Below are 22,947 nucleotides of genomic sequence, written 5' to 3'. Positions count from 1 at the left end.
AATAGAAATCAAATATGTCCAAAGGCATGAGGTAAAAATTTCAGATAAATTTCTTAGAAATTATAGCTCTAACTCAAGACAATTACGTGAAAAAGAAATGCAGTCCTCTATTTTTTAACATACATTTGACAAACAAAGAAAAGTACAACCCCCTAATTTTTAACCCATCATATATTAATCATATTAATCCTTAATCTCCCAGTATTCACTCCTCTGAATTGCCACCGGTAACCGCAGGGTGTTGAGCCCTGTATTTGTACCTCTTTGAAACGAACAAATAGACAAAGAAGTTGATCAAGCTCAATATTGAGAGGAACAGGTAGAACAGGTTCAGATGGTTTCTGTTGATATTATTCCCTGTTAACCAACCTCCACTTGCAGTAATATGCTTGGTCACACTGTTCACAATTTTCACCAATATGGAACTTAGAAAATAGCCAAGGGCCATAGAACACCAAAGGAAGCATGTTGATGTGGATTTTAGGCCTTTTGGTGCCTCTGAATAGAAAAACTCAAGAAACCCCACGTAGGTAAGCATGTCAGCTATGCCAAATATAAAATACTGAAAAGCAAGCCAGAATATACTCAATGGCAATGGCTGTTTTACTGGCAGGCATCTAGCTTGTTGTTGTCTCTTGCAACTCCTTTCCTTTTGACCTCTATGATTGCTGCAATTGCCATGGAGATGGAAGAGAGTATTAGGCCTACTCCTATGCGCTGCAAGTGTGTAATGCCAGTGGGAATACCGGTGAATTTACGTAGAAAAGGAACACAAATGCAATCATAAAAAGGGACTATAATGATTAAGAAGCCAACTGGGATGACTGGAAGGGATGTTAAAATGTTTTGTGATCCTTGTGTCCAATGGTGGAGCCTTGTTGAACAGAGAAGGTTTGGAGTTGTGCTAAGCAAAGGGTCATTATGATTGAGCAGCAGAATATAGGGAGCATGCTTAGAATGATTAATTTTGGCATTTTCTACTTGGGTAACTCTGCATAGTTTCCATGGGTTTGGAGTCAGGTTGCACATCAGATTTTCTATGGATAGCTGCTTTGTCCAAAAACCTGTGAAAAAGAACCTCAAATTTTGGAACTAGATGCATTGGAATTGGAGTGATATAGCAGCAGATGAAGCATTGACTCTAATCATGCATCAGGTTTAGTACTTGAGCTATCATCAAGTAACATATAATTTTAGTCACAAGTGGGATTAAACCTGAAAATATCCCTGAGGTTGATACTCTATTTCCACTGCAGCTTCTTTGTCCTCTTCAATCTCGTACACTGTAGTTCTATAGGATCTTCAGGAAGGGAAAGGTTTCTGTTGCGAATTGCAGCAACATAGACCTGCAAAATGGAAGCGAAGAATTTAAAACAAACAGCTAGATCAATGCAATATCAAGACATAAATTTGATTCCATGAGAATCTATCAATGAAGGCACATAATATACAATTCCAACTTTAACATTTTTCTTCTGTATCTATCAAACTTTAACAAAATCAATTCATATGTATTGCCATGGTGTTTTGTATAAATATGAAATCTAGCCCATGTATGGTCTAAGTTTGAGCTACTTGGACAAAGATATCAAGAGCTTCCTACTTACTACATATGCAGAACAAATTAAAACATGAAGGTAATTACTAAAGGGTCTATATGTACCTGTATGATCTCAATGATGCCGTCCTTTTGCATGTGCCACATGAATTCGGTATAGTGGTATAGTGGCAATCCAAAGGCAAAGATTACGGTGCCCAAAATTAATATATCAAACAGAAAACAAGAAGTTAAACCAAAGCCCCAGTGGAGATTCCAAAGCCCCAGTCCCATCCATAGCAGTCTTGTATATATACATTAGACGTTAAGGTCACTGCACCACCAATGCAAACTGCTAACAAGAGACCATTGAAGAAGCTTGACATTTGTATTGCTTCTTTGGGGTCTCTTTCATCAAATTGAGGAGCACCATGTGATGGCAACGAAGCCTTCAAACCAGCACTGCCAAAGGCCAACAAGTAGAGGCTAATGAAGAGAAACGCTTCTTGCTTCCCACTAATTAAGCTTTTCACAATGTGCATCTTTCACATACACATTGCAAATGGGTGGTGTCAGGCTACCCATGTGTGCCTGTACCGTAAGCAATGCAAGTCCCTACAACACAATTCACAACACATTCTTGCATTTGTAACTGAACAAGTTTTAAATAAGCCAGAACAATAAGAGGTGGAAGTATTTTTCAGTGATCCTCAAAATTGATTTGAAACTGTTCAAATAAATTAGTCGTATAAATTTAGCTTACTTTCATTCAACATAAAATGTTCTTAAAAGTATCTCTTATCTAATTTATTTGTTTAAATTAAAAATAATAGTAATTAGAATGCATTGATTATTATTGGCGCGATGAGAGTTAAAAAAGAAGAAAAAATACAAAAAAAGGAGGAAGGGTGTATGTAGGAAAATAAAAAGGTTTGCAAAAAGTAAGTTCCCTGCACGGTTACACCTACTATGTGTTAGAAGTATAAGGATGCGGTGAAACAAGGTTTGATCCTCTTATCTTCAAATATAGAAAAGTCATTGTCACATTATAGTAAAGTGAATATGTAGGTTGAAACAATTTATGCATTACCATTTAATTGTTTGAATGATTGATATCGTATGTAATATTATATATAATTATTTATATTTCTCATTCAATTGTTTATATATCATAGTTTTAAAAATAACCCCCAAAATCAAAATAAGGCAATTGAAACTATATAAATATTTTTTTCATAAATATATCTTCTTTTTTTGTCCAATAAAATATATTTTAAATGTTTTTTTATATAAAAAAGATTAGGGAATAAAACTATTGCTGGACAAAAAAATCAGATCTATTCAACATTGAAGACTTTATAGTCAAATTCAATTTAATACGCATTTCCTTCTGCTACTTATGAACAGCATATATATCTTTTTACACACCTGGCTTTTATGTTTGTATTACAGTCTTTTTAATCTTTATTCTTTTTTCTAATCATATCATCTTTTACTTTTATCATTTTTCTCTCTTTTCTTTTTATATTTCTCTTCCCAATGAGGAATTAAGGTACGTAATTTTGGATCTTACCCAAGATTCAATGAATCCAGAAATAACAACGGATTTGCATGTATCTGCCAATCCAAGTGTTGGCAAAAACGGCCACCACAATGGAGAGCATGTAACTAACACCCATGTAATCGGTTGCTATGTTAGCTGCATCTGCTAGTTCATAATGTATAATTCCAGTGAAGTATGACACAAAGTTCTCTGCTAGTGATAGAGTTGCCATTTTCTCGATAGCAAATGCGGCTGCACCCAAACCCAATATACTCATATATATATTTATATAACACTCGCTTCATCAATATAATAATCAACAGAAATAACTGCAAAGACAATCCTAACCCCAAAACGATTAGTGTATATATGCACTATGCATGGCAGAATCAATTCCTTTGAACAATAAAAACACCACAGTATGCAATGAAACTTATAAGTTATGTGGTTTAAGTTTATATACATATATGGTTAGTGGTGGTCATTAAATTCAGGACTTTTCTTAGTGGTTACCATGTCATCACTTCTGGGATCTGTGACTCCAAAAGGAAAAAAGAGAAAAGGAGTGAAAAAAGTGTATATTCATATTTCTTGCTCTAACCCACACCATATAATTAATTAGTGTAGTTACAAGTTCATGCATGTTAATCTTTAGGAAGATGTGCATGAACTCAATCTGTCTCAGTCCTAGCTTACGTATCAAGTATGAGCAATGAAACTTTCATCCCCCGTGTTTGTGTTTCAAAGCTCTTCTTCCTTTCCAATCAACTTTTCCATCAACCAGCACTGCTTTCTCCTCCTGTTGCATATATCCACTCCACATTCCGATCAACATGATTTTCCTGCGTGCAGATGATGAGCTGAATAAGTGGCACTCAGAAAACTTGAAAACGGTTAGGTACATGGGGTGCATGCATGCATGCATGTAATATAAACAAAGCAAATTGAATAACGAAATACCATGGTTCTGCAGAGAACTTTTGAATAGCCAATTCAAAAGAAAGGGAAGAAGTAAAGTAATATACAATAGGAGAAAACCATTCTCTTCCCTATATATACTTCAAACTTAATTAGCAATATATATGTATTTATAAAAGATAATTATGAACACACCAAATGAGTAATGATTCATAGTAAGGTCACCATCATATGTTGGATGATGATTAGTGTAACATTTCATTTTTCGTAAATTAATTTTAAAAAAATTGTTATTTATAAATAAATAGAGTTTTAAAAAATGATGAAATTTTATAAATAAATAAATAAGGAGATATAATTATTAATTAAAATAATGATTTGAGAGAAAATAAAAAAAATATTTTATTTATTTGTTTGATAGAGAATAAAATAGAGTTTGTTTTTATAAAATAATAAATAAATAAATAGAGTAAATCTAACTATAAATAGCGTTAGTGACGGTGCTTCTTTTTTTTCCTCATTTTCCTTTTTTCCCTTCTCCTTTCAAAGCCCTCGCTTTTTCCTGCAGACCATCAAATCTGTTTCAGAAAAATGACGATCTCGGACTCATTCATCGTTGGTTCGTCGTGAAATTTAAGAAAATGGTTCACAACTCAATTCCGAGCATTCTCACCGTTGGGAATTACGAAAAGATGTTGGAGATGAGAGAACTATTGTTCGCATCGTGACTTTTTCTTTTTTCGCAGAAACTCAAAGCTGTCTCGGTAAAACTATGATTCCGGATTCGTTAACCGTTGGATTTTTCCGAAATTTTGATACATTGTTCGAGACTCAATTTCGCACACTTTCACCATTGGGATTTGCGAGATAATAATCGTAGAGGGAGAAAAAGGAATCACATGAAGACAGTACAAATGGAAGCTTCAATCCCTTCTCCGTCTCTCTGACGTTTGGGAACTCTATCGGAGCAGTCGGAAGAAAAACTGGAGGAATCTCAGGAAACCATTAGAGATTCTGCTACCACTGTCGGAAGACACGTGAGTCCGCTTAGAGGTAAGGAATCAGTTATTCACAATTGAAGGTTAGTAAGAACATGTGTATGAGTCCTTATAGGATTAAATTAGAGCTTTATTTGGGGTTGTTTATTAAATTGCAATTTTTTCTTTATGATTATAAATAAAATATTGATGTTCTAATGAGAATTGCTTGATAAATTGTGCTCTTGATATTTGTATATTTTAACCTATGATTTTGATATAATTGTGTAATATTATTTGAGGGGTTTTATTCCCCAGGTTGTGATAGTCTTTTGTATAAATTGTTATATTGAGGATATGAAATGATGATTCAAATTGTGAGTATGTGGTGAATTGAACAAGTGATGAATGATGAAATACATGTATATTGAGATGTATATTGTGTTGTGAGTTATGAATTGTGCAATCACACAACTGTAAGACCCTTTAAGGATGACGGGTTTTGCGCGACAGGTATTGTGATGGGATCCATTGTGGAAACCCGACGAGTTTAATCACAAGCGCGATAAATTAAAATGATTTTGAAAATAATTGAGTAGTTGTGTGTATTGCATAGTTCATAGGTAAAGTGTATGTGATTCATGAAGTGTGGTGACATGTTAAATTGAGATTATACCATTGTGATTGAGATCGAGTGTATGTGATAAATTGAGTATTACGTGATTGTGATGTTGTTTGCATTGAGTTATGAATTATGAATTGTACAAGCACACAACTTTAAGACCCTTTACGGGCGGTGAGTTAATTATAAAACTCTTTAAGAGCGACGAGTTAAAACTATTTTGAGAACAATTGAGGAGTCGTGTGTTTTGTACAAATCATAGATAGAGTCTGTGTGTTAAAATATTTTTTGGGTTGGACCTGAATTAGGAGGGAGAGGCCCGGGCGGACTCTTCGGAGTGTAAGCCTTGGGGGTCACCCAGTTTGAGTGCTCCTTTAAGCCTATGTTAATCCCATATGGTTGGAGCATTCTCGCAAAACACTGTGACCCTGACTGGTCTCCCTATGATATTACTAGTGAGAGTGACTTGACTTGCTAGTGTGTAGTTTGTCTTGTCATGTACTCTAGACGCCCGACGAGATTTTTGAGTGACATGGTACCACATTGCATATAAGCTTGAGTCTTAGCATAACTGTTGCATACGCTTGCTAATTGTTTATTATGAAATTGATGTGTTATTATGTCTTGATCAGAGTGTGTGATTTTTGTGTATTGTGATTGATGATTGAAAGGTATGATTGATGATTGAAAAGTGAATTTTGAATGACAAAGTGGTGCAATAATGTGAGTTATGCTAAGTGAATTGTATTTGGCTATTATATGTTGTCTTGTTTCTCTCTAGTAATTAAAAATGTGATAACTCACTTCCAGTTTGTTGTTTGTGTTTGGATCCTGTGATGATATTCAACTTTGTGTTCGGGGGAGCAAATGACTAGGTGAACTGCTTTAAGGAATATTGTGTTAAACGACGACATGACACAATGTTCTGATAGGATGTGACATTGGGACATAAGTTTTTATATTAAATTTATAATGTTAGTTTATTTTATTTTACCTCACTGATTTAACAAAATATTTTTGTAAATTTTGACGATTTTATTTTAAGGCGAATATGTTTTTAATAAGTTTTAATTGATAATAGTACAGTAAATGTAAACTTTTTACCTATATGAATTTGTTTACCTCTCTCTATATATATATATATATATAACACATGTCGTAGTAAAAGGTGTCAAAATAGAAAATGGGATTGCACTGTTCTTGGTTGGTAGCGATATTGAGTGTATACGGAATTTGCCAACTCTAGAACAGTAAGATTCTATGCTGGTTTTCTGTCAGCATCAATAAAAAGAAGCATAATGACGAGTACAAAATGGCTATATCCAGTTAGTTACTCAATTTTTGCTTATTTAATTTTCTACTTCACAAGGTTGTCTATCATCTAATTGTTTATCTGTTATATGGCATAATTTTTATAGCATAAGCCACACAAGACTAAATTCAAGTTTTGCTCTCATATTTAAATATATATGAGAAATGTTAGCGACATATCATTATAATTTATTGAAAATCACTAATAAATTTTTTTTATTAAAAATCAATAAATGAGAAGCCAAAGTCACACAAAATTGTGATTTCAAATTGATTTGAATCAATCATAAAAATAAAAGCTTAGAAAGAGAATACTACTAGCATTTTTCTTTGAATATTACAAAATATCTAAATTATTAATATATATTTTTAGAATATTGTCTCTCTATATAAAATATGTTGTTAAAAGTCTTTAATTAATAACATATTTTATACAATATTTATTTATAATTTAACAATATTTTTTAAATGTTACTTAAAAGACTCTTTGTTGTTGAGACGAATATTTTTTGAGTTTCTGTATTAACACATCTCATTTGTAACAAATAAAAGACATATATGTCATCTACAATGAGAGAGTGATTCAATCTACATTAATTTGCAATCTCCAATGGGGTTTTTTTCTTTGATATAGGTATTTCGTACGTATATGTGTAAATAGATTTCAACTTATTGCACTACTATAATTACATTATACAATCGGGAATACCAACAGTCAACAGAAGTCAAAACAAAATAAAGCAATACATATCTATGATGATACATCAGTAGACACTCGTCTTATTTCAAGTCCTAAAAGTATATTTGAATACCAAATTCACAATTGTAGTTGAAAACTCAACAACGCTTTTCCTCAATGAAAACCCTAATTCCTTAAAATTATCAATTACGGCAGGCCTAGGTTCAAGAATCCCTAGACTTTTAATTTTCGTTGTTACGAGTTATATTTTATTTATTGTTGTATCATTTTGAGTTTAATATAATTTATATTTTTTTTCAAAAAAAATCCATCTCATAATTAAATGTTTAATTATCACATATTATAATGTACTATAAGACATTTATCACTTGTCGATAGGCAACCATTACGGGATAACCGATAACATTGTCACCTGATATATATAGCACGTGATCATTAAGTAATGAGAGGGAACATTTTTAAAAATTTATAAAAATCAAATCCAAGAAAAAGAATTAGTCAACTAATATGAAATGAAATGAAATTATTTTTATAAAAATTAAAAACATATTTTATAAAAAAATCACATAATTGTGGCCTAGTCAATCTCATGGTAAATTTAAACTACGGTGTCACTTTAGAAGGTAAAGTAAGTAATATTAGTTGTTAATTGTGAGGATTGTTGTGTATGGTTGCACTTTTAATTGTTGGACACAACTTGTGTTTTTGCCATATTCTATTATAAATAAAATATCTTTGTTTATAAAAATAAGTCATTGATTTAAAAATTAATTGTTAGTAAATATACATTCATAACAAATTTTTTATGTATCAGAATATTGATGATTGATTTTTTATTAATAACTGAGATTAATTATTTTATAATTACTCACTTTAGAGAAGCTAAATTTGCATATGGATATTCTATTGAGTTTACATGTGAGAGAATTTATATTTAATTTTTATAGTATGAAAAATCTTTTTATGCTACAAGTGAAATTAATTTATAATACAGTGAAGGTTAAATTACTCATTTGGTTCATATAGTTTCACGATTATTATCTTTTTAGTCTTTGTAGTTTGAAAGTGGTTTTTTTAATTATGTAATTTATATTTTAATTCTCTTTTAATCCATGTAGTTTAAAAATATTTTTTTTAGTTCTTATAGATTGTATTTTAATTTTTTTTTAGTTTTTATAGTTTGAAAGTAATATTTTTAATTCCTATAATTTGTATTTTAATTACCTTTTAGTCCTTATCACAAAAATATATATAAAAATAATTAATTACAAATTAGTTATAAATTATCAATTATTTTTTTATTACAAATTATCTTACAATAAATTAGTTACGAATTACTTGCTAATATTTTTATAGTTAATTATAATTAATAATATTACTCATATTTTGATGGTAAAGACTAAAAGAGAATTAAAATATAAAGTATATAAAATACTACTTTCAAACTATATGGATTAAAAAAGAATTAAAATACAAATTATAAGACTAAAAAACCGCTTTCAAAATTATAGGAACTAAAAAAGAATTAAAATATAAACTATAAGGACTAAAAAAATCACTTTTAAACTATAGACACCAAAAAGATAAAAATCATAAAATTATAGGGATCAAATGAATAATTTAACATATAATATTTGAAAACATCCATAATTTCTAATCCAAAATAAATAAATAAAATCTGCAGACGGGTATATGGGCATATTGAAGAAGTTCCATACAATATTATTAACATTTGAAATCTTCTATGTAAGTTATGCATGTAACCAAAACAACTTTCCAACAAGAAGAAAACTTGGGGATAGTCCAAGAGCTTCCGAACACTTGAGTGCTTCTATTTAACTAGCTATTCTTTTTGTTTGGAGACCTTTTATATTACAAAATTGGCATTTTGCCAAGAAAAGTTCGAGTAATAATGGCTAAGCAATATTTAACTTAAAAATTCCAGTGTATCATGAGTGTCACAAAGAAAAGAAAGTTTTTGTTGTTACATTTTATTTACATCAATCTAAAAGAGTGCCAACAGATAAAGACATATAATCAAAGGTTCACATCGGCCATACAATATATAAATTTGGATGATGGCGAAAATTACAATAATTTGCGCAGAACGGCCACTTGTTCCTTCGAGCCACTCGATCGTTGATGTCTCAATCTATTACTAATTCAATTAGCTAGTTATTAACTATATAGCCGGCTAAATAATAGTATGGCACTACGTCTGCTAAGATTAGTTCACACTTTAAAATGTTGTGTCATTGATTCGTATCATGCTCGTTTACTCCTCACACGCAATTCGATATATATAATTAGCTTACTACCTGTAGTTTTATCTTATTTTCGTTATTTTGTACGGATATATAGGTGAAATATTACTCGTATTACTTTTTTTTTTTTGAAAAAAAATGTAATCAAAAGTCTTCTTATTACAAGAAGGTCTATATCAAGATGTTAAAATAACAAATGCAACATTTATGTTTGTCTATACATAAGAAACTTAATCTTGCTAATAACCTTTATTATAGAAAATTAATAATCTTTAACAATCAGCTTGTTCCTAAACAGCCAAATGCACTAGACTGTAATTGTTATAGCCAGACAAATGAAATTTTCCTTGAATATCTAATGTGGATCTGTCCCTTATCAAAAAGTCAGTAATGCGATGCTGCAAAGAAGTGCGGAAGGAACCAAACCACGAATGTGAGCCCAAACTTAAAAGAAAGAAATTTCTTGCAAGAAAAAAATAAATAAGTATTTGACTCAGCCTCATTTAAACACAAAAGTCTAAGAAAATCCTTAAAAAAAAAAAAAACAACTTCCCTGGTATTACTTTACATTATATTCTAAAAGGAATCCACCATTATACCGCATCCAACGCCTTAAAGACTTGAGTTTTTTTTTTTTATTGATTTTGTTGCAGAGCCTCACCCTTAATACTTTTATTCTTCATTATAGTATCATCATCACCAATATGTCTAATAATCTTTATATTATAATATTACTATGATGTAATGTCTAAATTGATTTTTTTTTTAAATTTTAAGTTTTTAATTTTCTTATATTCTTTGTAAAAAAATAAATAAATTATATTAAAAATGGACTTCAACATGTGTTTAATCCTTTAAATTTGGATAATTTTTTTTAATCCTTTAAAAAAATTATTTTTATTAGTTGTTCAAATTTTTAGAAAACTATTTTTAGTCCTTTCATTCTTTTGTTAATGGTGTTACAATTTGTGATAATTTGTTACTGTCATAATTTAGAAAAAAACTAATTTATTTAAAATGATTTGTGACAATTTAAAACAATAATAATTTGTAAAAAAAATTTATGACAATTATACATCTATCTTTTTCTTTTTCTTCTTTAAAACCAAAAAAAAAATATGTAAAAAAAAGGTCATCAAACAATACGAGTTAAATATTTCATCGGTTTAAAATTGTCAATTTTCTAAAAAAAATATAAAAAAAAATTGGCGGTTAAAAATCCTTGTAATTTGTGAAACTACAAATACATTGAATTAAGAGGGATTAAAAGTAAATTTTAAAAAATTTGAAGACTAATAAAAATATTATTTTTAAGGACTATAAAAAATAATTATTTAAATTTCAAGAACTAAAAATATATTTAAGCCTTAAAATAATTAATAAGCTTTAATTAATTAATCATGCCTCAAAATTATGATCAAATAGATGTTAGGATTTGTCTGGAAAAAAAAGATGTTAGGAAAGCAAACAATAAAATATTAGGAAGATCTCCGTTAATGAATCAGACGACTTATACAAATGAACTTTACACTACATCTCAAACCAAAAAAATCTTAAGAAATTCTAATGTATTGATTTTCAAAATAACTATTTTAAATTTAATTGTACAATTATTATTGATTTAAAAATACAACTTTTCGTGAATTTTAAAAATTTGTAGCAAAAGTGAAAATAGAAATCAAATGTAACCAAATGCAGAGGTAAAATAAAAACTTCACATGGATTTCTTGGAAACTATAGCTCTAACCCAAGACATTACATGAAAAATAAAGGTGCAGTCCTCTATCTATTTACTCACGTACATTTTTAACAAACAAAGAAAAGTACAACCCACCAAATCTTCACTGTTCCATATTAATCATATTAAGCTAAACCTTTATCTCCCAATATTCACTCCTCTGAATTGCCACCAGTAACTGCAGGGTGTTGAGGCCTGTACTTGTACCTCTTTGAAACGAACAAATAGACAAAGAAGTTGATCAAGCTCAATATGGAAAGGAGTAAGTAGAACAAGTTCAGATGGTTTCTGTTGATATTGTTCCCTTGTAACCAACCTCCACTTGCAGTAATATTCTTGGTTGCACTATTCACAATTTTAACCATTATGGAACTTAGAAAATAGCCAAGGGCCATAGCACACCAGAGAAAGCATGTTGCTGTTGATTTAAGGCTTTTTGGTGCCTCTGAATAGAAAAACTCAAGAAGCCCAACATAGGTAAACATGTCAGCTATGCCAAATACAAAATACTGAAAAGAAATCCAGAATATACTAATTGGCAAGGGCTGTAATACTGGCAAGGCATTAAGCATGTTGTTGTCTCTAGCAACTCCTTTTCTTTTGACCTCTATGATTGCTGCAACTGCCATGGAGATGGAAGAGAGTATCAGGCCTACTCCTATGCGTTGCAAGTGTGTAATGCCGGTGGGAATACCGGTGAATTTACGTAGAAAAGGAACACAAATGCGATCATAGAAAGGGACGAAAACGATTAAGAAGGCAACTGGGATGATTGGTATAGATGCAGGTGGGATGTTAAAATGCTTGGCGATCCTGGTGTTCATGGTGGAGCCTTGTTGAATAGAGAAGGTTTGAAGTTGTGCTAAGCAAAGGGTCATGATGATTGAGCAGCAGAATATTGGGAGCATGCTTAGAATGATTTTAGCATTTTCTACTTGGGTAACTCTGCATAGTTTCCACGGGTTTGGAGTCTCTTGGTTCTCAGGTTGCTCATCAGATCTACTTTTGATAGCTGCTTTGTCCAAAAACCTGTGCAAAAGAAAATTAATCACTTGTGAGACATATTTAACTATTTGTGTCAATAGTACATAATGATAATTATATATACAAGTTCATTTCCTATTAATCAGTTCTGACTTGTGAGGTAAAGTTAACCACCGTTAAACATTTCAATAACCTCATAACTTCGATCGTGATACTATTAACCACTTGCAGACATATTTAATTAACTACAAACACTATAAATTCAAATCGATAATTGTATACAATCATATTTATTTGCACACATGGTTAGCCATGTGTGACAGGTAGACACTGGAGAATCCCCATGGTATATACATTTATCATTACTCTTTAATACTTAGCTATCAACAATTAACATATAGTATTTCACTCATATTACAGTCGGATTGAACCTGAAAATATCTCTATGAGGTTGATACTCTATTTCCACTGCGGCTTCTTTGTCCTGTTGAATCTCATATAGTTGGATAGGATTGGCAGGAAGGGGAAGGTTTCTGTTGCGAATTGCAGCAACATAGACCTGGAAAATAGACGCGAAGAATTCAAAACCAATGCGCTTGATAATTGCAGTATATCGAGCTAAATTAAAAACTTCAACTATTGTATTGTACCAGACTATAAGTAAATAAAAATAGAATAAGTAAAATATCTACCAACAATGTAAAGGGTTTACATAAAAGTTTATTAAATTATCTTTTATAATATACTATTTAAAAGTCATCCTAAGAATGAATTTTAATTGGTTAACAATTTGTATAAAAAAAATTTACTTTCAGAATGCATGCCTAATGAACTCAAAAGTATACTTTTTCAACCAACAAATCTTAGTGTGAGTAGTATGGGATTTTGTTCTTTTAAACAAAGTCTCAAATTTAAATTTTGTGGATAAAAAAAATATGATTGAATTTCTTTTTATTAAAGACAATCAAATAGATTTTTTGGCAAAAGATTAATTGATTATCAGTAAAATTAATAAATGTTCCACACTAATATCATCATGGTAAAAAAAAAATATGATTTTCAAATTGAAATATATGCAGCACAAAATAAGGTTTGCAAAAGAGTGTATACCTGAATGATCTCCAAGATTCCGTTTGTTGAATGTGCAGCATGAATTCGGTATAGTGGCAATCCAGAGGCAAAGATAATGGTGCCCAAAACAATAGCAACGGTGGAGATCCCAAAGCCCCAGATCCATCCATTATTGTCTTGTATATACACATTAAATGTTAAGCTGACTGCACCACCAACGCAAAGTGCTAAAAAGAGACCGTTGAAGAAGCTTGACATTTGCATTGCTTCTTTGGGGTCTCTTTCATCAAATTGATCAGCACCATGTGATGGCAGGGAAGCCTTCAAACCTGCACTGCCAAAGGCCAACAAGTAGAGGCCAATGAAGAGAAATGCTTCTTGCTTCCCACTAAGCTTTTCACAATGTGCATCTCTCACATTGTACAGGTCGCAAATGGGTGGTGTCAGGCTACCCACGCGTGCCTGTATCGTAAGCAATGCCAGTCCCTACAACACATTCATGCACATATGCACTTGTGATTGAATAAGCTTTAGAAATTTAAAGTACGTAAATTAGTTGCTTCTATAAATTGGGCTTACTTTCAATTGGTTTTATTAAAGAGAAAAAAGATAATATGTAAAACATTTGTATACTATGTATGATAAGTTTTCCAATAACTTAACTTATAAGTGATACCAACAAGTAAATTATAATCAGGACAATATATAAGTTAGTGTATGACTATCAGAGCATTGTCAACGAGAGATCTTGTAAAAATATTTACTAAAAAAAATTTATTAAATGATTCTAGACAACCAACTATTTATGTAACACATATTTAAATATAACATTTTGTAAGAAATAATGAATTAATAACACTTTATGATTCAAGTAAATATATTGGTCAAGAGCATGATAGAGAAAAATCAGCACCATATACTTTTCACTTTTTATATTTATTTTACTTTTTTTATTTATGTTTTCCAATCATATAATCTTTCACATTTATTTTTCCCCCCTCTTTTCTTTATATGTATATCTCTTCCCACTATATACTTGAGAGTCAACGGGTTTTTTTTTTTTGAGTCTAGGTTTTTTTTTTTGAGTCTAGGTTTATTATTCCTTATATATATACTGTGAGAGATAAAAGAAAGAAAGTAATAAAAATAGTAAATGAGGTAATCGGAAAAAAAAAAAAAGAATAGGTATAAAGGTGGGTTTAAAAAATAGATTGCGTTGCTATATTTGGTCAAACTCACATAAACATCTATATATCTGGGGTTTACCAATAACGATTAGTAAATTATGTTATTATGCAATGAGGAATTAAGGTAATTTTATATCTTACCAAAGACTCTACGATTCCAGAAATAACAACGGATTTGTATCTACCAATCCAAGTGTCAGCAAGAACGGCCACCACAATGGAGAGCATGTAATTAACACCCATGTAATTGGTGACCATGTTAGCTGCATCTGCTAGTTCATAATGCATAATACCAGTGAAGTATGACACAAAGTTCACTGCTAGAGACAGAGTTGCTAAGTTCTCCATACCAAATGCCGCTGCACCCATGCAAACCCAAATTAACAGTTACAGCTGCATCAATTAATGAACGAGTAGTGTATATGCACTGTGCACAATTAATTAATGAGTCTTGTGGAATAATATTCTTAGATATTGGTTAAAGAATTAAAAAATATTTATATAATGTAAAAATTATAAAAGAATGTAAAAAACATCATAGACACAATTTTACGTATTTTAATAAAAATATATATTTTTAATTTAATGTCTCAAGATTATCCATTTGCCTTAATTAATTAATTGCTTTAAACATTAAAGACACAACAATATGTAATGAAACTTGTATTGTTTTATATACACACGGTTAGTGGTCATTAAATTAAGGACTTGCCATCACTTCAGGGTTTAATTAGTACTACGAGGTAGTATAATTAATCCACCCATTAATTAGTATATGTATACACATGCATTTTCATGTTAAGTACTGTTTATGAACTCATACTATATATGTCACAATCCTAGCTTACCAAGTACGAGCAATGAAACTTTCATCCCCCCATGTTTGTGTTTCAAAGCTTTTCTTCCTTTCCAATCAACTTTTCCATGAACAACCAGCTCATCTGCTCTCTCCTCCCGCTGCATCCTCTCCACATTCCCGTCAACAACACGATTTTCCTGCGTGCAAATAAAGTAGTAAGTGGCATGCAAGAAACTTGAAGACAGTAAGGAACATGCATGCAATAATATAAACAAATTAAGCAAAAATAATGAAATACCATGACTCTGTAGAAAACTTGTAATAGCCAATTCAAAAGAAATGGAAGTAGAAATACAACAAGGGAAGAACATTCTCTCCCCTATATATACATACATCCATTCATCCAATTAAGCAATGCATGTGTAAAAGATAATTATGCACACACCAAATGCCTCATAATTAATTAATAAGGTCACTATCATTTATTGGCTTGTGACCAGTTCTGCGGAAGGAGAATGTAGTGTTCTTGGTTGATAGCTAAATTGAGTTACATGGGAATTCGCCGACTCTAGAACAGGAAGATTCGAAGGTAGTTTTCCATCAGCGTCAGCTAGAAGCATAATGACGAGTACAAAATGGCTATTTCCTACCAAAATAGATTGGTGGATCTCAAATTATGATTATAACAAAGTGAATCTCAATTCTCAAGCACTACAATAAGAAAAGAATACAAATTTGATGATATTTGAATTTGATTCCCACACGAATAAAAAGAAAACATTAAATTCTTACTAAATGACATAATTTAGTGTCATAGATATATATAAATCTGACTGACAAGTATCATTAAGTGATGAGGGAGGGATATATCTGTTTAAAAAAACTTACTATTAAATCTTATCAAAATCAAATCCAAAAAAATAAAAATAAAGGACATAATAAATTAAATGTAACGATATTTATAAAGATAAAAAACCATATTTTATCAAAAAGATTCATCACGTACTTGTTTTCAGTAGTGTAGTCCAATTTAAACTACAGGATAATTTTAGAAAATAAAATAACTATTTTTTATTGCTAATGAGAAAATCAACATAAAGTTGATATATATTCGTGTGTATACACATATAACAAATCATACATATATATTTAAAAAAATTATCCGCTAATTTTCTTATAAAAAAACTAAGATTAATTACTTTATTTTTAGTCATGGAAGAAGTTCCATAAAATATTAGGCATTTGAAATCTTCTTTGTAGGTTATGCATGTAACCAAAGCAACTCTCCAGCAAGAAAAAGACTTGGGGATCATCCAAGACAAGAGCTTCCCGACACTTGAGTGTTTCTATTTAACTCTTTTCCCCCCCTTTCTTGCATAACGCCAGGGCACCCTTTGAATCGTTGGCAATCACTCACGGCTAAAAATAAAATATAGCATACTAAAACTTCTTATTTGGAGATTGTTTATTAAAAAATAAACAATTTGCTGAGAAAAATGGTTTCCTAATACTGACTGGGCAATAAATTAATTAACTTATAAACTCCAGTCTGTCATGAATGTCACAAAGAAAAGAATTTTGTTCATACACTTTACATAAAATTTAAAAGAGTACCAACAGACATTATAGACATATCATGGGGTTCACATCACATCATACAATATATAAATTTCGATGATGGTGAAAATTATAATAATTTTCTTTATTGATTTTCTTTTCAGGTAGGGTATATAGCAGAACAGAAACCCCACTTAGCTTGATACTTGGAGCCATTGGGTGATGTTTCAATCTATTACAAATTCAATTAGCAACCTATAGCCGGCTAAATAATAGTATGACTGCGAAGATGAGTTGATTGAGTTCACTTTAAAATATTGTATCATCGATTCGTCATGTTCGTTTACTCACACAAGCAATTGGCATGGATATAATTAGCCAGCTTACTATACCTGTAATTTTATGTTTGAGTTTAGTTTTCATTTATGCTATCAATCCGAAATTAATAAAATTGATTTTATTTATAATTTATAAAATAATTATTATAAAAAATAACAATTTTATCATACATGCAGTAGTTTATAATTAAATAATTAAATGACAGTATATTTAAATTATTTTTTATATTTTGTTCAATTATGGATGAAATATTTCTAATATTTTTTTACACTGTATGATTTTTCATAAATTTATTAATGAAAAAAATTAAGGAGAATATCAGTATTTTCATCATTAATGAAATATTTTGTTATATTAAATAGGAATAAATTATAGGTATAAGACTTTCCAAATTGGAGAGGAAATTATGGAAATGAATCATAATCATATAATCATTTGAGTTTAAACAAATCATCATTATTGGTATATATAATATAATGCTAAAATTCAAAATAAATTTATTTTCATTGAATAAGATTATAATAACTCTAAAATTTAACTATATATATAAAAGAACTTAGAATTTAAAATTGAAATAAAATAAAAACTAAAAATGAGTAACAGTATTTGAGAAGAATAAAAAATTATAAAAAGTAAAATAAAATGCTCAATAGTCTATGGAAAAGAAGCCATACATGATTAGACGAAGAATCGAATAACTCTTAAAATCAATCTTATAGTTTTATTTAAGAATGAAATCTTAAACTTATGAATGTTATAACATAGGAATGTATAAAATTTTCACTATCCAATGGAATGAATATAACTCAGATGATAATATACAATGTGTTTGTGGAAATGACTTATGTTTGATTGTAGAATAGTACAAGGGTATATCTTCTAAAGTTCCTAAAAAAATTATTTTAAAATAAGTGTTGCATTTTAATTTTAATATAATATTAATTATTTTTTATCATTAAGTGTCACTGTAATTCTTCAATGTAATAAATATTAATATTAAAGTTATTTTTTAAAAATTACTATTATCTTTAATTTATTTATTAATTTTTATTGATATGTGTGAACAATATAGGATAACACTTCTTTGATTGAGGGAGTATCTTTTATGAAAAAAATTGTTGATATTATACTCCCTCCATTATTATACACATGTCTTTTACGGAAGGAGTAATTAAAAAAATATGTGTATAATTAATTATCAATGTAAGTTTTATTATTTTTATGGGATTAAATTCCAAATTTTTTATTAGAAATTTGAGAGAAATAAAGCATAAATATTGTATTCATAATTTTTGTAATTTGCAAATACTATTTTTTTATTATTTTGAAACGAGGTTTATTTTGTTATTGAAACTTATTAATCTTGTGATCTTTCAAATGCCACGAGTCATGATTAATTGGTGTTATAAATTTCTCAAAAAAAATTTCCTTTTTTTTATTATTTTGATAGTTTTTTTTTACCGAATATTATTTTGAAAGTTAAAAAAATGGGTTAAAGTTAATTTATTTTAATTAAGGTCCTTTTGAATAAACTTTTTTATAAAAATTTATAGAAGAAAGAAATAAGAAAAAATAAATTATTTTATCTGGTAAACTAAAATTAAATTATACTACATGTAAATTAAAAAAAAAACTTTTTGAAAAAGTGAAAATCATGGGCCATAAAAAGGGATTTAACTAGAACATATAAAATTGATGGTCCCGAGGTTGTTTGTGTTGGCCCAGTAGAAGAATGAAAATCATGGGCCTTTGCATATTCCACAGAGTATTGCGTATTGGCACTACCCAAGTGGGTAGCTATATTTTCAAAATGTCCCTTTGGAAACACAGCCGAAATGTGTTTCAATTACGTACATCAAATAAAAAAAATAAAATACAATAAAATTACAATTTTGTTGTATACTTCATAATTGAAATTGTGTTTTATTTTTTCATCTCCATTTATCTAACAGAAACACTAAGGGTAAAAGAAACATAAAAAATAACAAAAATAAGATTTAGTTGTATGGAATCGTATTTTTGTTGTTTTGTTTTTTTGCCCCTTTGTTTGTAAAGGAAAATACGATTTTAGATAACTAATAAAGTACTATAAACTTTTAGTTTTACTAGGATTTAATCGAAAACTAAAAGTCATAAAAATAAAAATTCTTCTCCTAAAAATAAATGGCCCATAATTTCATAATTATAGAGAATAGAATTACTCTAAACCTCTACAATTTATTTCATTAGAGTTTATATTAAATAATTTAAATTCTTTAAAAATAAAAATGAAACAAATTAATTTTTCTTTCTTAATTCTAAAATTCCAAATATTAAGAGAACTTTATATTATTATTAAATAGTAGTAGTATTTTTTTTAATCAATGATGAAAACTTATTTATTTTCCATCGCATCGTTTATCATCTACTAGTATTTTCTCTGTTTATCCCTTCCTTTTCCTGTCACCATTTTCCATACTAATTAAATAGCACCATATATTAATTTTTATTTTATTTTAAGACAACAAAAGCAATAGCCAAAGATTTTCTCACAAGTCACAGGTAGGTCACGACCATACATATGCCATAGTATGTGAGAGACTACGAAGCATGTTATCATTGGTAATAACTACTCATAATTATAAGTAAAACTTTACAGCTTCCTCAGATGAATTATAAAATTAATAGTCCCTTTTCCTAAACTACATTCCCTTCAGTTTTTTTTTTTAGTACATATTCCCCTTCAGGTTTGGTTTTACTACAACTACTTGAATTGAATTAATTAATGTAAATATTTGCGGCAATTCAATTACTACCATGCATTTAACTTGAAACCTTTCAATTACCTAAACATGGAAGACCCCAACAGCTCTGTAACTGCAGTTCCCATGAAAAGCTCAATTCACGCTTGCTTTCAACTTTCAAGATGCCAAACCAACTGTCCTTTCCTTTCATTTTCCTCTTAGTTTTTTTTAATCTATAAATATGCATTTAAGCTCAGGCTTTTTACTCACTCACTCATCATAAGCATAAGCATACATTTGACCATTGTGATTGTGATTGAAAATGGCTGGAGGAAAGAGAATTATCAGTAAGGCTATTGTTGAATCATCTGTTACTCGACGTGAAACTGACCCATCTGAAGAACAGCCTCAGCCTCTTGCTATTGTTGCACCAATTGTGTCCTCTTATAATGAGAGGATACGTCCAGTTCTTGATGCTATGGAAAATCTCAGGCGCCTTAACATTTCAAAGGAGGGAATTCAGCTTCCTTCCATTGTTGTTGTTGGTGATCAATCTTCTGGGAAATCAAGTGTTCTTGAATCTCTTGCTGGTATCAACTTGCCACGTGGCCAAGGCATTTGCACTAGGGTGCCCTTGGTCATGAGGCTCCAAAACCACCCTTTTCCAACCCCAGAGCTTATGTTGGAGTTCAATGGAAAAATCGTCTCCACTGATGAAGCAAACGTTTCTCATGCCATAAATGCTGCCACAGAAGAGCTTGCAGGCCATGGTAAAGGGATTTCCAACAACCCTTTGACTTTGCTGGTGAAGAAGAATGGTGTTCCTGATCTCACAATGGTTGATCTTCCTGGTATAACTCGGGTTCCAGTTCATGGTCAACCTGAGAACATTTATGACCAGATTAAAGACATGATCATGGAGTACATTAAGCCAGAAGAAAGTATTATCTTGAATGTTCTTTCTGCTAGTGTTGATTTCACTACATGTGAGTCTATTAGAATGTCTCAGAGTGTTGACAAAACTGGCCTCAGGACACTGGCTGTGGTCACAAAGGCAGACAAGTCTCCTGAGGGCTTGTTAGAAAAAGTTACTGCTGATGATGTGAACATAGGTCTTGGTTATGTTTGTGTGAGAAACCGCATTGGTGATGAGTCTTATGAGGATGCTAGAGTGGAAGAACAGATGCTGTTTGAGTCCCATCCACTTCTTTCCAAAATAGACAAGTCTATGGTGGGTGTTCCAGTTTTAGCACAGAAACTGGTTCAGATTCAGGCAATCAGCATATCTAAAACTTTGCCAGAAATAGTTAAAAAGATCAATGAGAAGCTAGCTAACAATTTGTCTGAGTTGGAAAAGTTGCCAACAAACTTGGCTTCAGTAGCTGATGCCATGACAGCTTTTATGCATATTATCGGATTGACTAAGGAATCTCTTAGAAGAATTCTTCTTAGAGGAGAATTTGATGAGTATATGGAAGACAAAAACATGCATTGTACTGCCCGGTTGGTGGAGATGCTTGATTCCTTCACAAATGATCTTTACACTTGTGCTGAAAGTGATGCAAGCAAGAATTTTCTTATGCAAGAGATAAAGGTGCTGGAGGAGGCAAAGTGGATTGGTCTTCCAAATTTCATGCCTCGCACTGCTTTTCTTTCTATATTGCAAGGGAAGGTGAATGGGATTGCCAACAAGCCTATAGGTTTTGTTGAAAATGTGTGGAACTATCTGGAAAATGTGCTGATTTCAGTTATCACGCGTCACTCTGAAAACTACTACCAGCTTTTGATGTCTACCAGGCGTGCAAGTGAGGTTCTTATTTCTAAGAAGAAGATAAGTTCCACAAAACATGTAAGAGAGGCCATCCAAATGGAGATGCATACTGATTACACTTGTAATCCTGAGTTTGTGAAGGAATACAACAAGTTAATATCTCAGCAAGATGCTTTTCTGAATGATGTTTTGAACAATGAGGATAATCCATCACATGTGAATCTTGAAGGTGTGGGCAACATTGAAGTTGGTCATTTGAGGCAATACCCATCGTCTGTGCTTGCTCAAGCATTTGATTTGAAGGTTAGGATGATTTCGTACTGGAAGATAGTGCAGAGACGATTGATTGACACAATTGCCTTACATCTTATGCTTAGTATTAACAATCTTGTTAACGAGGATTTGGAGAAGGAGATTGTTCAGGATCTGTTATCCCCTAGTAGTGGTGGGTTAGAGAGGTTGTTGGAGGAGTCACCTTCAATTTCTGGGAAGCGTGAAAAGCTGCAGAGGAGTCTCAAAGTCCTAAGGGAGAGCAAGGAAACTGTTGCTCACATAATTGACCGAATTGCAACCCATTGAAGGTGTTCGTGAATGTTACCTATTCTCTATATTATCCCGAGCGAACCGTTAGTAGTTTAAGTTGTCTTTTAGTTATATTTTATGAAAGTATGTTTGGTTTAAGATTGTTTATGAAAGTATTTTATGAAAGTATGTTTGTGTTGCATCTTCTTCCTAAATACCTGATTATACACAAGTTTGCAGCACCTTTATAATGGATTAGAATCAAGGGTGCGTATGTACAAAAGGGTGCGTATATGGTCCGTGATCATTTTAGGAAGAAGATGCAACACAAACATACTTTCATAAAATACTTTCATAAACAATCTTAAACCAAAAGAGAAAAAA

At 30.8% G+C, this 22,947-nt stretch overlaps 2 protein-coding genes and 1 pseudogene across 2 annotated transcripts; 1 reads left to right on the top strand and 2 right to left on the bottom strand.

Annotated features, from left to right (window-relative positions):
- Nucleotides 1-205: 205 nt before the first annotated feature.
- Nucleotides 206-3,888, bottom strand: LOC100815585 (protein NRT1/ PTR FAMILY 4.5-like; annotated as a pseudogene).
- A 7,874-nt stretch (nt 3,889-11,762) lies between these two features.
- LOC100815052 (protein NRT1/ PTR FAMILY 4.5) lies at nt 11,763-16,271 on the bottom strand. Its single transcript, XM_026128593.2, has 6 exons — nt 16,203-16,271; nt 15,701-15,848; nt 14,994-15,211; nt 13,705-14,151; nt 13,026-13,153; nt 11,763-12,639 (listed from the first exon to the last, which is right to left on the bottom strand). The coding sequence occupies exons 1-6, from the start codon at nt 16,269-16,271 to the stop codon at nt 11,763-11,765; spliced, it is 1,887 nt and encodes a 628-aa protein (XP_025984378.2).
- A 4,001-nt stretch (nt 16,272-20,272) lies between these two features.
- Nucleotides 20,273-22,941, top strand: LOC100814520 (dynamin-related protein 4C). The gene has a single exon (XM_003524166.3). The coding sequence runs from the start codon at nt 20,593-20,595 to the stop codon at nt 22,618-22,620; it is 2,028 nt and encodes a 675-aa protein (XP_003524214.1). The 5' UTR covers nt 20,273-20,592; the 3' UTR covers nt 22,621-22,941.
- Nucleotides 22,942-22,947: the final 6 nt, after the last annotated feature.

The sequence above is a fragment of the Glycine max genome, chromosome 5, assembly GCF_000004515.6.
Source record: "Glycine max cultivar Williams 82 chromosome 5, Glycine_max_v4.0, whole genome shotgun sequence".
Taxonomy (NCBI): domain Eukaryota; kingdom Viridiplantae; phylum Streptophyta; class Magnoliopsida; order Fabales; family Fabaceae; genus Glycine; species Glycine max.
Note: the sequence above shows the minus strand (reverse complement) of the source record. Positions and strands in the feature narration are given on the sequence as shown.

What these genes read in the sequence shown, in the direction of transcription:
- LOC100815052 (XM_026128593.2), bottom strand. Translation starts at nt 16,271, where the DNA reads ATGCTTCTAGCTGACGCTGATGGAAAACTACCTTCGAATCTTCCTGTT. An exon ending in TAGAGTCGGCGAATTCCCAT is followed by an intron (nt 15,849 to 16,202) that starts GTAACTCAATTT and finishes ATTTGCACGCAG; the next exon opens with GAAAATCGTGTTGTTGACGG. An exon ending in CCTCATAGAGATATTTTCAG is followed by an intron (nt 12,640 to 13,025) that starts GTTCAATCCGAC and finishes TCTTTTGCACAG; the next exon opens with GTTTTTGGACAAAGCAGCTA.
- LOC100814520 (XM_003524166.3), top strand. Translation starts at nt 20,593, where the DNA reads ATGGCTGGAGGAAAGAGAATTATCAGTAAGGCTATTGTTGAATCATCT.